Source organism: Pezoporus wallicus, unplaced genomic scaffold (genome assembly GCF_028554395.1).
Source record: "Pezoporus wallicus isolate ANWC-B61680 ecotype Strahan unplaced genomic scaffold, APGP_CSIRO_Pwel_v1 contig_6464, whole genome shotgun sequence".
Lineage (NCBI taxonomy): Eukaryota > Metazoa > Chordata > Aves > Psittaciformes > Psittacidae > Pezoporus > Pezoporus wallicus.
In genome coordinates, this window is record NW_026642130.1 from 887732 (window position 1) to 903573 (window position 15842).

Sequence of the window (15842 nt, forward strand, 5' to 3'; positions counted from 1 at the left end):
TGGACTCCATTCTGGAGCAGAATTCCCTATTTCCAAGACAATGCATATCTATATTGCAATGTTACCAATTACTTTAATTGGGGCATATCTCTTGAAACTGCCTTGAAGGTCAGGAGTGACGGGTAACAGCTATAAAACAAACTGATTGCCTGAGGTTTTGGTGAAAGGGCCGGAGGAGGGATGAGGAAAGGTTTGTGATTCCAATGAAACATAGAGAAGTGTTCCTCCTTTCTGACCAGTACCAATTAGGTCTTGCCTGGATTTGACTTGCAGCCAGCCACTTTCAGTACAAAAATTAATTTCCTGTAGACATTTTACTGCTGGGCATAACAGAGATTTTACTTAGAAATGGTGGGAATGGGCTCTGCGTGGCAAAGGTTGGCTCTGCAGGGCTAAAACAAATTAAATGGTGCAATAATTACGTTTCTCCCTACAGTCAATCCTGGGGTCTTAATTTAGATGAGCTCCTACTGAACTCATAAACTTCTGCCCCAGAACAAATGAGTAAGGCCCTTAGGATGTGGCCAACTTCTTGTTAATTTGGTAATGATATCTGCATTTTACTTACCTGTGAATATAACAGTGTTCAAGCTAGATTTCCCCCATAACTCCATGAAATGAACCACATCCCCAAATCTAAGGGAAGGATGTCCAGTGAAAACAACACATGGCTGCTTGAAGTCGTTGCTGAAGTCTCCATGGATGCTGGGATAATGTTTCAATTTGTTTGTCTGAATGAGCTGGAAGAAAAACAAAAATCCAGACATTACAAACTTTTCACACCTCTACTCTGTAGTTTAGTGTGTTTATTTACATGAGATTATATTCTACAGTTTATTTTTAACTCATTACTGAGTCCTTTCCTACCTATCCCCTAGATTTTCCAACAAATTTAGTCATGACTATCCCCATATGTTATGAAAAGGAAGTGAGAGTATGGGGCCAGGTGCCTCCTAGTCCTTGCTCTCACTTCTTTGGTACAGCAGTACAGCTACAGAGAACTGCAAACACTCCCTGCTTAGACTTCCCTGGAGTGAACAGAATGCTCAGCTGCCAAATTCAAAATAAGCTGCTTTTTCCTATTTGCCATGTCTACAAAGAGCTCTGGGCACTGATATTTAGCCCGAGTTTCTTGCATCACAGTAGTACCAAGGCGATTTCGCCTTCAGCAGTATGTTACTGTGAGTTTCATTGGTGTAACGGGTTCATACAAAGTCAAGTCTTCCGAAAAACCATATGAAAGAACAGACTGACTTGCTTTTCCTTAACTATTGCTGAAACTACTACTAACGATGAGCCAAGCAATAAGTACTTGTGACTAGAGCTGGCAAACAGAGTGCAATCAACCACGCAGGTGGAACAGATTTCTTTACTAAGGTGGGGAAGTTTATTTATCAAGGTGCTTTTGAGGAAGAATTTTGCTTCATTCCTCCTGCCACTGTTTTCTACTCTGCAAAGCAAGGTTCAACTTAAAAAGCAGTTTAATAGACTAGTCTGCCAAGCACTCTCATGCAATATTTTGCAAGTATTTTCTTGGCAGGTATATGTATCCTTCCCCAGCCTGAAAATAACAGTAAATACAGTTTTCTTAAAGAGTATGCAATGTAACATAATGAAATCACACACTGAACAACTGAAAACATAAAGAGTGGTAAAAGGGTGTGAAAGAGAGGAACAGTAATTCCTTTGTCAGCTGTTTTTTAAAGGAGGTGGCACTGCTCATCAAAGATCTCACCATACTTTGCTGCCTCCTGCTAGGAGTTGCAACATGGCTCAGAATGCAGAATTCCCATATGCAGGGCTCAGCAACACGTTTCTGGGGCTGTTGTGCCATGGAACCCCAGATGACAGAACTAATTAGCAAAGAGAATGCTCTTCACTACGTGTCATAACTTGACGTGTGCATCACGCCTTTCTAGCGCAAAAACCTGCCACTCAGGACGTTGCTTTTCACTATAACATATTTGATTTTCAAAAGAGGAACTAAGAAAGAACATTGTGATAAGCAGCTCCTCTGGTCTCTCAAAGCTGTAATTCATCTTTTTAGATTCTCTTTTATTTGTTACTTTACCATGGTAGATCTAACTCAAGATAGTGTGCCTATATGGAAACGAACAGAAAGCCAAGAAGTCTAATGCTTCCTTTAAGCCTTTTAGCAACTTATGCACCACAAAGCACTTCAGAACTTGAGGATATCACACAATTAGGTTCTTAATTGAATTTCGCATCGCTGAGCAAAAGCATCAACCCTACTCAACTTCTAGCTGCCATCACCTAAAAATACGTTTTGGCGCTAGAACAGACAATGTACAAACTTACCATCAATGCCCTTTCAACAACAGGAAGTTGGCTGCACACTCCGTTGTTGCCGGCAGTTTGGTCTCCTTCAAGTTCCTAACAGCAAGTATTTTGCTGCAATTCTGCATCTGACTTCTGACACAAACTTCTGTTTGTAACTGCTGCCCCATACCTAAATGGCTAGAATGGAACTGGATTGGTATCTTTCCAGTGGTGGGCTCCCCGGTGATGGACACTGTTAAGATTCAACTAGACAGGATGCTGGGCCATCTAGTCTAGGTCACGCTTTGCCTAGAAAGGTTGGACCAGATGATCCTTGAGGTCCCTTCCTACATGGGACTATGTGATTCCTTCTGGGGTTTGATGTAAGATGGAAGCTGTAGGAGGACACAGCCTGTTACTTCCACATGGATCCTTGGATCATGGAAGAATTATCTAGGGGACTAAACTTTTTGCAGCTTACTAGTAATACCAAAATCCTGTTTAGTCTGCAAAAGGGAAATTTGGAAAAAACATCCGGTAACCATTCTGGCGGTTAATAAGCACTGAATCTTGAAAACACATTTCTGCAATTAAGACTGCAAAGATTTCTGATTAACACATCTGGAGTGCAATATTTAGAATCTAAACTTAGCTTCAGTAATAAAAACTGCAGTTTAGCAGACAATGGGCAAAACAAATCTGATTCCATAAAATACTGGCATTTAAAAGTATGGGAAGGAAATGGTCCCATGAAACCAAAAGCCTCAAAACTGAAGTTGCAAATGCAGTTTCAATTGGGTAAATGGGAAGAAGGGGATAATTTCTACCTCATACAGTAAATTAGATATGTGACATTCCAGGGCTAAACTTTGTCAGAGACCACCAGATAGATATATGAAATACATTTTTACAGCTTTATAGCAGCCTGCAAATACCTTAAGTGGGCCTACAGAGAAGCTGGAGAGGGACTTTTGACAAAGGCCTGTAGGGATAGGACAAGGGGGAATGGCTTTAACCTGACAAAGGGGAGATTTAAATGAGCTCTGAGAAAGGAGTTCTTCCCTGCGAGGGTGGTGAGGCCCTGGCACAAGTTGCCCTGAGAAGCTGTGGCTGCCCCATCCCTGGCAGTGTTTGAGGCCAGGCTGAATGGGGCTTGGAGCAACCTGGTCTGGTGGAAGGTGTCCCTGCCCGTGGCAGGGGGCTGGAACTGGGTGAGCTTTAAGGTCTTTTTCAACCCAAACCATTCTGTGACTCCATGAAGCACACTTCTGAAAATCACAAACTGTTATTCCAGAGTTCTGTTTCACACGTTCCTCAGGATTATATTCATATCTGCATATAATCACAGCATTTAAACCTTTGCTAAGGTGTGAGAGCAGCACTCTGTGCAAAAGCATTCTCTCAACAGCCTATTTCACTGTTATAGCTATACAAATGATCATTGTTTATAAACATAAAAGCTGTATTCTCTTCAGAGCATTACGGAAGCTTCAAATCCCTTCCTGTTACTTTGTAGAGAGACAAAGGACCTCTAATCCAGTTTTCAGGACCTTGTTTTTTTTCCTATGTCATTCGTTTTATTTTTCTCTAAATACTTTATTATTTCCAGCGACAAACCATCTAGTCCATCACTGTGCTGCACTGCTTCTAACTGGGGTACTAAGGAGGGAAAAGGGACACATACTGACTCCTCAGCACCATGTCCTGAATTGTGGTGTTTAGGTGTTTTTTCCATATTTACTTTTTATCTTGTGAGATCGTTTCTTGTAAGTCTACTGAAGCTCCATACTAACAATCTCTCACTCTCACTACTGGACTTGGCAGTGGTGAAAGGCTACAGAAACAAGTTTAAAGGCATTCTGTTCACTCCAGTGATAAAGCAGCTAGTAGATTTTAGTGTCTAGGGCAAAATGTCTCCTAATTACCAAATCAAAAATATATGGAGCTGAATTTGCAAACCAGGTCCAACAAAATTTCACAAATCATTAAGGGGGCTAAACTTGCAATGATTTGTAGAGGTCTTTTATATCTAGATATAAGACAGGTTGTATAAACACAACGGTCGTTACTGTGACACATTCAGATCTTCACTCTGTACTAAGATGGGGCTAAAACCAATGCCTGGCATTTAGCTAACCAATATTTTCACAATGGGACTGAATGCTGGAAACCAGAAGCAACATTCAGAGCATATTTCTACAGAAATGACCATTATTGACTGAAAGCTTAAAAGATAGAGGATGGTAAAGTACTGAACCGAGACTGAGGAGAGCTGCTCTTTTCCTAAATCCCAAACGGTTATGATTCCCTTTAAAGCAGTAGACTTGATTTAAAGGGTCAGCAACTGCTGCTATAAACAGGATAAATCTCCAGAGCCTTTGTGTATGCTTTATTGAAGTGAGCCAAAATGCACTGCTATTTACTCTGTCTGTGTTTTTAGGTGTGTGTGTTCTGGATCCAGAATTTTGAACAGATACGTTTCTCATCAGTGAATGAGTGATGCATTTATTACTTCACCTCCCTTTGTAAGACCAATACGGGTCTTCACCTCCCTTTGTAAGACCAACAGGGGCCTAATTCTATATAATACTATAAGACAAAACACAATACTACACAATCATATGATCCCAGGTATTTATTGCTTTGAATGTGTTACACAGAAACCGGTATATGGAGAAGGGAATCAAAGACAAAGATGACAAATGCTAGTATTTAACACTACAGAATCAATATTGTTCCCACCCTGGTTATTTTTTGAGTCAGAAAAAGAGGCTTTTCAAAGCCATTTCTCTTAGATGTTGTTAACAGAATCCTTAACAAGAGGACAGTAAATCCAAATTCTTCCTCCACTAGCAAACAATGATCAATATAAATTACCTCTCAATTTTTTCTGTTGCTGACATTTAGAGGAGTCTGGATTCACTTACCTTACAGCCTGAAATCATCTATTTAAAGACTGAGCAGAAAGGAAAAGGACAGAAAGCTGCTCATTTTGCCTTGCTAGAATAATTCCAGCTATTCATTTATGAATTCTCTACCTCCACAAAACGGATGGTGTGGAGCGTACAATCCATGGTTCCTTTCTAAAAAGCTTGGGGAGATGGCCGATTCCTCAGCTGGGGCTGTGTTAGGATGGGACATTCCCATGCACTCAAAGGATTTGGTAAAACATACATATTGGTTCTGAGATACCAGCATAACATTTCTAAACAAAACAAATTACTGATTTATGCTCCACAGCATTCCAGCTAGCCATTGTGGAGCTTAAACCTAAGCCTGTTTAGACAGCTGATCCTAGAGTATAACTGATATAGTGCCTTGGAAGTGAAAGCCACCACCTCCCTCAGCCAGTCTGCTATATTCACAAACATTTGGGAACTCTAGTTCTTAAGTCTGCAAAAGCTTCCAGTGTTACTGCAGATTGATTGAGCTCCTTTCTCTCTTCCCCATCACAGACACTGCTGGTGAAAAACTGAGGGGAGAGCCATCCACACAGAGTGATCCATCCCTTCCCTAACTGACTGCTTCTCCACTTTCACAGTTTTCCTCCTGGGAAGTCACTGGTTGTAATGTACAGCAGTCCTGCTCCATATCCTAACTACCTTCAACAGAGTCACAGCAACTATCACACCAGTTATCAGAGAGAAATGCCTTTTAGAAGCAGCTCTTTTAAACTGTGCACTGCTAAAAGAGTGCAGATGAGACTTCAAAAGCTTGTGTAAGAATACAGACACCCCATCCATATTAACACTAGTAGGAACTGATGTCCAAATCCATTCTTACAAGCCTAGAGCATTATAGCCTGCATTCCTTGCTCGTAACAGAGAGAAAATACATTCCCTGTTCACTTGGACTAGATGTTAGGAAATAAAATGCCACCCCAAAAAATTGCACACAGTTACCATGCAGGAGGAAATATGATGAACACCTACAACATTAAAGTGGAAGTAACAAGGAGGAAGTAGAAGTGTTTTGGGTTCTCTGCAGAGATGAACAGTGTATCTAGTTTTATTCAGCGCAGCAGAACAAGAAATGAGCTCAAAACAGGTAATAAATAATAAACCTGGAAAATTTCCATGCAAAGAGGCTGGAAAAGCTTCAAACAACTTAGTACAGAGAAAAATAATAAAAATAATTGTAGAAAAGATGAAGATAGTTTTACTTATCCTCTTGTAACAATAACAAAGGGATAGTTAAATGAAATGCAACCATAAGGGAAGTAAATACTCTTTTATACTATGCATCAGGCACCACTGGAACTTACTGCTGCAAAAGACTACTTCGACAATTTGGGGGATTATTTTTCCCTGTTTGTTTTTAAATCTTGCAATTGAAACAACAAACAGGAACCTCAAGTTTCAGGACCAGACAGCATGCTGGGCTGGACTTATTCTGTAGATAATTAGAAGCTTATTTCCTGGTCTGTCCCCTTCTGATGTATCATGCCAGGCATGTTATTAATGCTTGCTCATAACTAAGAGGCATGTCTGAGTAATTCCCTATTTTCTTCCAACAAGAGAGCAGCTAAGCACATCTTTTCATGATGGGCAATTTCCATCTAGGTTACATTGCAAAAGCCTACCATTACTTTGAAAAAAGTACGGCAATTCTCCACTAACAACCTGGCCATGAGACATGATCATTTGATGTCTGCTTCTGATACTCATTAAAAACTCCCTTAAGTGCTAGCAAGCAGAGCTCCTGATTGTGAGGTTGTGGATTCACAGATTTAGAAAGAGTGTGTTCACCTAAGACAAAAAGGCTGGCTGCTGATAAAAGCTCTAAATTAGCAACTGGAAGCCTTGAGTCCAAGTCCTTCCTAGAGTGATGGTAATGCCATGGGCAGGTTATTCAGGCCAGGTCTGTATTAAGACCATTTTGCTTGGTGAAATCACACCAAACCATCACGGCAGCTGAGTCTACTCTGGATACTCTGTGCGCAGGCATCACAGGGTTTCTGCCCAGGAATAAAACTGCATTTGTTAAAGATTGTACTGAAAAGAGGTTATGCAAGATATTTCACATATAAGTTACATATACAATGTTGGCTGCAAGGTTTTGCCCTTCTTCTGCTTACACTGTTTTTTCCAACTCTGTATTTCATAGAAAAAAAAGAAACCCAGCCCCTCTCCCATGCCTTAGAAACAGTATGACTGCATTAAACTGCAACCAGCTGTAGGTACCAATATAACTGGAACGCAGCCCAAGGTGGCTGAGCATTACAGGAGTAAAAGAATGACAGTAGCTGTCTCAGAGGACAGCAGCAAGGAATATAATGCAGGGTACCTGACATGGATGTCCTGGCACTGTGTTGGCAAGCATGTCTCACATGTCAGTCATCTATATAAAACTCAGTATGCTTTGTTTGAAACTAAACTAAACCAACCCATGCCTCTTAGAGAAGAAAAAAGGAGCAATCTGATCTCGTGCTCTCACACGTCTAAACTTCAGTGATTTGTGACCTTAGGAAAAACACTAAATGAAATAGCAGCCTCAGACTTTCTTTGCCTGGGTATTACTTTGCTTTGGTTTTGCTACTAAGAGGTTTGCTGTATGCCTAGGGCTGCTGCCTCCCACCATACAAACTGGTTTTGCAAAACAGCCAATATATATCAGGAATTAGTAATGAAGAGACCCATTTTGCTCATCAGGGAATGGGGGTAGCACAGGTTACTCCCACTTTCCACTGTTTACTCCACTTCCCAGTGTTTACACAGCAGCATGCAAAAGTGAACACCCGAACACACAATTTTAGTTATTTGAATTGAGGGGAAATATATAATACTTACTTCAGATGGTAGCTCAGTGCTGAAATGCCTAAAGGGTACAGGCATTTCATAGTCTGGGAGCCACAAGGATGTGCATTCACAGTATGTTGTGTCATTCAGCCCATTTAAGGCGATATTTAGGCAAAAATGTAAGAAGCCTAAGAGTGGCTGCCTGTCAATGATATCCATGGGTCTGGATAAAACTGTTTTTGCACCTCACAATAGTATGTCCCAAGCTTTGTGGGTCATGATCTGCATGATTTGGCCTTGTCAACCAAAGGCTGTACCTGTAACAGGCATGTTACTCCCTCTGTGCACTGCATTTTGTTATCCACTGATCTGTTATCCACTGCTGTGAATCATTTCCTAGATAATTACCTTGATCTGCACATGAAGCATAGAGGAATGTCTCAATAGCTAAACAACAATTCGGCAAAATCTCATTATCAAAATGCCTCTGGAGAATATAATATGTCCTAAAAATTAGAGGACACAGTTATCACTCTATAAACACAAAGACCCATCATATAAGATGGGTCAATTAATCCAGTCTTTGACAGCTGCATGTTCGGCTTATTTTTGGAAGAGCTTTCACTTAAACCTGCCAGTTCCAGAGCATATTGTGAACTAAAATTTGAAGCAATGTCTTTGGTAGAATATAGGCTGTCACTAGGCTGTCACTGAAACCAATGACACTGTGGATCAACAAGGACATCCCAGAAAGCAGAGATTCAGGGGTAATTAGAAAGCACAACCAGCAGCATGGCTACAGAGTCTTTGTATTCTTGTATATTTCTACAGACTCTAATGAAAAGTCCCTCTCGGGCATCTTTCAGATACTGGAAGGCTGCTATGAGGTCTCCATGAAGCCTTCTCTTCTCCAGGTTGAACAGCCCCAACTTTCTTAGCCTATCTTGGCAATTTCCAAAACAAGTCCCTTGATGAGATATCTTAGAGGGAAAAAAAAAAACAAAAAACCAAACCCAAACAATGCCTGAAAAAGCATTTTAATCTTTGGACTCTTAAACCTGTAATTGCCACTCTGCACATCTCATCAAACAGTTCTAAAAGAAGCAGTTTTCTGAGACTGCATGCCCCAAATGGTGTCTCACAGGAGTAGATTTAGCTAAATTTATCAGTCCCGTTTCTTCCTTTCCTAGACAGTCTCTCATTTACTGCTACCGGTTCATAGTGGGGAAACTAAGAGACATCATTTCCTGACATGCAAGATAACTCCAAAGGTATGATTTATACCACATTTATTTAACGTCTAGCTGCCTAAACCTTCCCCTCAAGTTATTATTTTGTTGCAGAGAAGATCCCCTCAACATGGGTTGTGAGGAGATCCCCCCAAAGACAAGAATCTTATTCTTTTTTGCTTCACTAAGATGCTAGCTCAGGTAATTTCATTTAAAATTGTCAAAGACAGCACCCAGTGCTGCAAGGTTTTTTACATTAGACCTCTCCTTCAAGATACCATTTCTCCTGCAGCAGACAACATGGTGCCTATCTCAACTAGGGAGATGCTGGGATGACTAAGCTGTCTCTGTTAACAAGCTCTTAGTTTTACAGATTTTGAAATAAAGTGCTTGGACAAAGGGGATATTCATGGTTGCAGTCTGATAAGAGCAAAGATTCAACCATGTGTACACCAGATAGCCTTCTGCGGGGGAAGAAGTAAAGCAGGCAAGCATATGTAAGTTATATGCTGAAATAAACATCATGGTAATTTTTGAGCTGAGGGAACACCATCATTCATTCCTCCCCCATGCTCCCAAATTAATCACAGAAAGCAAAAGAAAAAAAACCCAAACTTGCATGGATAATTTCACAAAACTTAAATAGCTGTAGAAGTGTTCATCAGGAAAGCAACAGCCACATAGATCTGTGTTCCAAAAACCCAATCACACTATGACCTTAGCAAACAGCAAGACCGTAGTTTACTTACCTCAGCATGGGGAAAGGGAGGTTCTGGAAGATACACCTTTGTTTGTTTGTTATGACACAACCTTTAAAAGAAACGGAAAATCAGCCGGGCTAGAGAGCTGCAGAACATCCTACAGTATCTGCTGCCATCTACTGTTAAACGTTTTAGAAGAAAGCCATTCCACACCTGTGGCATCAGGTGCAAAATCACCAATTTGTTCTGTTGTTCTGTTTAGGGGACCAACACCTACAGAAAATAACAATTCAGTCATAGCCAGACAGAATAGAGAAGTTGCAAGACAGCTGAGGGCAATTTTTTACACATAATGTAGAAGAACTCCTTTGCTGTTGAAGACAGATTTGTAACTCAACATCCACATAATTTCATAGAGCAGAGCTCAGCAGCATTTGCAAAGCCAAATCACTCATCAGCAGAAAAATTCCACTTACCTCATCCCACTTCTCAGCAGTGACTTGGTCGTTTTGTTTATTATAATCTAATTCCCCTATGCATTTTAGTATTGCAGCTACAAGGTTGGTTAACTGCCTCTCACCATGGCATACTGTTCATTGTTACCTGAGATTCTACATCAATCATTTATTTTTAAAACATAAATAAATATTGAAGGTTGTTGATCAGCTCTAGCCAGACTCATCTTATTACAGAAGTTGAAAAAGGATATTTGTCACAGGTCTGTGTGATGTTGCAGTTATCTGTAGTGACATTGTCCTGGTGGCTCTTTCTGGAAAACACTACCTGTCTCATACTTTCTTTACTTTATTACACAGCAATAAGCCTGGGTCAAATGAAATTTGATAAAGTCTAAGAGATACTAAGAGCAGGACATTTATTTTGGCTGACTAAGCAGTAGAATTGGAAGGCTGGAGTCCTGAATTTCAACTCCTGTTCCGACCCTCTAGTTTCCAAATGTTCAACCTCTGCCTGCACTTCCATGTAAGTAAAATGTTCACCTCACACATAAGTGTTTGGAGATAGCTAATGCTGGGTTTGACTTTTGAATATAAGTCATTGCAGCAAAGTCGATCTCCAAAAAAAAGGGTGTCTGACCACTTGGGTGTCTGAGTTGTGCCAGCGAGATGCAGCAAGCAGAACGACCTAAGTGGCACAGGTAACACTGCTGTTACTTTGACAGCATTATTGCAACAAGGACTATACACTAGGTAACTACCACTTCACCTGCTACTGAAATGAAATCACCAATGAAGTACAAAACAAACAACTGTTTAACTATAAACTGCCAAGAGTCAACGCAACCTGGTGAGTACATAAAGTTTGGCCCAGACATCAAGGCTTGATTTTCCTGCTTCTGCTGAAAGCAACATAATTAAATACACCAGATTTTAATCTTCTTTACAATCCTCCCATGGGATCAATCCACTTAAGATTTCCAGGACATATCTTCTTTCCTGAACTCCAGACTTAAAAGGGCTGGAGAGGAAGAAAGGAAGGCAAAGCTAACTTACTCTATTTAATAATCTAGAGAATGTCTCAATTTGTAAGAATTCAGAAACAGTTACAAGTGGTTGGGTTTTCGTTTTGATGTCTCTGAATCACAGAACCGTTGAGGTTGGAAGGGTCCTCTTGAGATCAGCCATCCAAGCCCCTTTTCAAGCACTACAGCAGGTCATCCAGGACTGTGTCTAGTTGGGCTCTGGAGCCTCCGTAGACAGCGACTCCACAAACTCGCACCACAACATGTTCCAGGGTTTGAACTCCCTCATAGTAAAAAAATGTGTTTCTTCTGTTCAGACAGAATTTGTTTTCATGTGTTTTAATTTGTGCCTCTTGTTCTGTCAATAGGTCCTGTGGAGAAGAGTCTGGCTCCCTCATCCTCATTTCTCCCCATCAGGTATTTCTACACACTGATAATCATAGAATCTAGATCATAGACTGGTTTGAGTTGGGAGGGATCTTAAAGCTCACGTAGTTCCATGCCCCTGCCACAGGAAGGGATACCTTTCACTAGAGCAGGTTGCTCCAAGTGCCATCCAACCTGGTCTTGAACACTGCCAGGGATGGGGCAGCCACAGCTTCTCAGGGCAACCTGTGCCAGGGCCTCACCACCCTCACAGGGAAGAATTTCTGCCTAAAATCTCATCTCAATCTCCCCTCTGTCACTTTAAAGCCATTTCCCCTTGTCCTGTCCCTACAGGCCCTTGTCAAAAGCCCCTCCCCAGATTTCTCGTTGCCCCCTTCAGGCACTGGAAGCTGCTCTAAGGACTCCCTAGAGCCTTCTCTTCTCCATGCTGAACAAGCCCAGCTCTCTCAGCCTGTGTCCATAGAGAAGGTGCTCTAGTTTGGTGCTCAAGCCGTAGGAGAGGTGTGTCCACCAGGAAATTGAGCCGTTGACTACAGCTCTTTGAGTGTAACCATCCCCTTCCTTGACCTGCTGGTAGTGGTCTGCCTAATGCAGCCCAGGATACTGCTGGCCCTGAAAAATCTATTTTCCTTATACAGTGATACCATGATATAGTTGTGGGGGCACTGCATAAGGTGCGCAAACAGGCAGAGCTAAAGTTCACTCATGTCAGGTACATAATTTAATCATCAGTGCAAGTACCAAAAAGCACAGACTACTATGTTTGTATGTTCTATAGGAAACGATGTTTCCCCAATACAGAACATCCACTTACACATGTACACACGCCCTTGTGACTAAATAAATGTGTTCACAATTCTCATCAAGTATATACTGGAGTGTGTCAAGTAAAGACAACCTGTATACATCTATTAACCATAGCTGAGTATCTGAATTAAGGCTGATGAAGCAGCCCTTTAACACCTACCATTCAGCAAAGATCTGGGAGAACTCAAGGGAGCTGTTGGCAACAGGTGAGATGAAATAAAAAGGGACGTTGGAGAGTCCAGCAGAGTCAATATACTGATACAGGCACTCCAGCAGATCATATATTACTCCAGAGGGATAACAGGGAACAAGCACATTTCCTCCATTCCGGACAGTCATAGCTAAGAGAGAGAGAGAATGAGAAAAATCAATTAACAGGGTTCATATTTAAACTTTTTAATAAATTACTTTAATCCAAATATCACATAAGGTATAAAAAAGCTATCACATGAATTAGCAGAAGACATTATGCATATGAATAGAGAGAAACACTTATGATCATTAAATACATTTATTTACTGCCTTCTCCAGGAAGCAAGACTGGAGAAAACAATTATACTCCATTAGCTGGGGGGGCACATAACAGACTGAGCACAAGCTAAACTCTTGACACGAGAGGGCGGTCTTGCACTGGCACATGAGAATAAACCTCATCATCAAAATAAACCCTGATCCATCTATATTAGCTGTGGACCAGAGGGGAAGGACAACAGTTCACAGGTCTCAGTTGAAAGCTCTACACATGGTAAACTGTTCTGTACTTGTTCTTCAGTACTCCAGATGAAAGGCTTAAGACAAGGTTATTTCAAACAGCCCTTGAAGCTAGAAGTGTATGGTGGACTGTTTCTCCTTTTTAAAAAAATCTAAGTATTTCTGTCATTTCAATGTAACAAGAACAATTTAAAACCTCTATGAATTGCATGGGACTAGAGAAAAATGTGGAAAAGGAAAAAGAAAAATAGGTTTACTCTGTAACTGAGACAGATTTGAGTCCAACAGCAAAATATTTTGTTCTATTGGCAGAATAAATGACAAAATGCTGTACCTTACGGGAAACTGGAAATCCTTTGTCCAGCTCACTCAGCAATTGCTGCCTCACTAGGATTTCATCTGTGGTCTTGGGGTAAAACCATCTACTGATGTTAATTGCAGTGTAGCAGCAGTAACATTATGCATCAAGGCATTACACAAAAAGCTGTGAAAGAGTCTGAAAAGGCATATATTACAACCCTCCATAATCACTTCCTTGACTTCAATTTATTGACAAGCTATGATGGGGTACGGATTTAGCACATTAAGGGTCTTTTTGCCCCACCTGCATGCTGAAGGAGGACTTTTATGGCTGAATGTGTTTAAAGGTTTTACTGGGGAAATGCAGAGACTCTCATAGGATTTTTTACATGCATTTAGGTGCTTAAGTCCTTTTAGCAGCCACTGCCTATTACATGCTGTTCGCAACAACAACTGGTGGTCCAAGACACCTTCTACATCACAGTTACATTAGAAGTGCACTGTAGTGAATTATTGCCTAGGTTTTATCCAGGGCACATGCAAAATGTATCACCAAAATATCTGTGATTATGAATAGCAATATTTTACATTTGTCTAGAACCTGAGATGTCACAAAACATCCCAGCAATGTGTTATATTATCCCTCTTACGTGGGAAAGTTTAAACTGTCCCATCTGTAAACAGGATGTGAAGAGAGGGATGAGATTAAGAACAGTATTTTCAAAGCCATCTGGGGGATGAAAGTTAAGTCTCTGGCTCCAGGACCAGATTTTGCATTGCTTTATTATGCATCTAAAAATTCTGCACAGAGGGAAGAGGAGTACCTAGATCCATAGCAGCAGGAATGCTGCATGGGCCAGAGACAGGATGCAGAGTGCATTAGTGGTCAGTGGAACACGACAAGAGTTACGTCTGCAGCTCTGTATCTGCGCTGAACAGATACTGGCTGAAACACCAAGGTGTGCGCCTCCAAGAAATGGGTGCCCTCTTCTTTCCTCAGGCACCAACTAGCTTCACCTGGTTAAGACAAATGGCTCACCCTTCCCTTTGAAGATGCTGGAGGAACAGATTTCATCTAATGACAGGCTGGCGAAAGAATTTGTCCAGGACATGAAAAATGTGAGTTTCATTCCAAAGACTCTGTGGTGTGTTGACCCCGTCTGGAGGCTAGGTGCCCCACTTAAGCCCCTTTATCACTCCCCTTCTTTTTCAGTGTCATGCTCTGCCAGTGAGAAGGGGCACAAGAAGCTGGAAGAAGCAGAGACAGGACACCTGACCCAAGCTAGCCAAAGGGGTATTCCATACCACAGAATGTCATGCCCAGTATAGAAACTGGGTGGACTTACCTGGAAGGCCCAGACCACTGCTCGGGTCGGGCTGGGTATCAGTCGGTGGATGGTGAGCAATTATATTGTGCATCACTGGTGTTTATTGTTTTCTTTTCCTTTTTCCCTTTTTGTTTAATATTCTCTCCCCTTGTTATTTCCCTTATCATTATTATTATTGGTGGTAGCAGCAGTGGTTTGTGTTATACCTTAGTCACTGGACTGTTCTTATCTCAACCTGTGGGAGTTACATTCTTTTGACTCTACTCCCCATTCCTCCAGGAGTGGGGGGAGGAAGAGAGGTGGGGAGTGAGTGAGCGGCTACCTGGCTCTGACTTACTGGCTGGGCTTCAACCATGACAGTTCTTTGTGGCGTCCAACGTGGAGCATGAAGGGTTGAGATAACGACAGATCTGACCAGAGTGTGTCTAATTGTATTTGTGATAAGCATTCATTGTTTTTGGATTAATAATCACTTGTCACAATGTTTATTTATATGCTCTCAGAGTTGTTGTGCTTAGTCACAGAGTTTCAGCACATTGTACCTTATTTGCAGCCAGTATTTGCTGTTTTAGCATTTATCAGCTGGTGGGGGCTGGGCTAAGCCTATTGTTTCTCTGTACTTCATGGTAATGACTTTTAATACAATAGACTCATCGATCATGAAACTGATCTGGCATGCATTCTCAGCGTGGTCATCACCTCTATACTTTGGGAGGCATATAATGGAAGTATTTAGCAATTACACATCTTTTTTTTCCTCCTCAGGTGGTCAACCTATGAAGGAGACATGCACACACACACACACACACACACACACACACACACACCCGGACAAAGGGGGAGAAAATACAATGCTAGGCTCATGGGTTGAGATAAGGACA

The 15842-nt window shown here is 41.3% G+C and overlaps 1 protein-coding gene across 2 annotated transcripts in view; it reads right to left on the reverse strand.

Annotated features, from left to right (window-relative positions):
• INTS9 (integrator complex subunit 9) overlaps positions 1-15842 on the reverse strand; it is an 80764-nt gene that overhangs the window by 22524 nt on the left and 42398 nt on the right. For both annotated transcript variants that reach the window (XM_057427478.1, XM_057427479.1), the window contains exons 10-12: positions 12783-12963; positions 9997-10057; positions 569-740 (exon numbers count right to left, since the gene is read on the reverse strand). In XM_057427478.1, coding sequence (XP_057283461.1) covers positions 569-740; positions 9997-10057; positions 12783-12963 — 414 coding nt within the window. The remainder of the gene's footprint in view (positions 1-568; positions 741-9996; positions 10058-12782; positions 12964-15842) is intronic.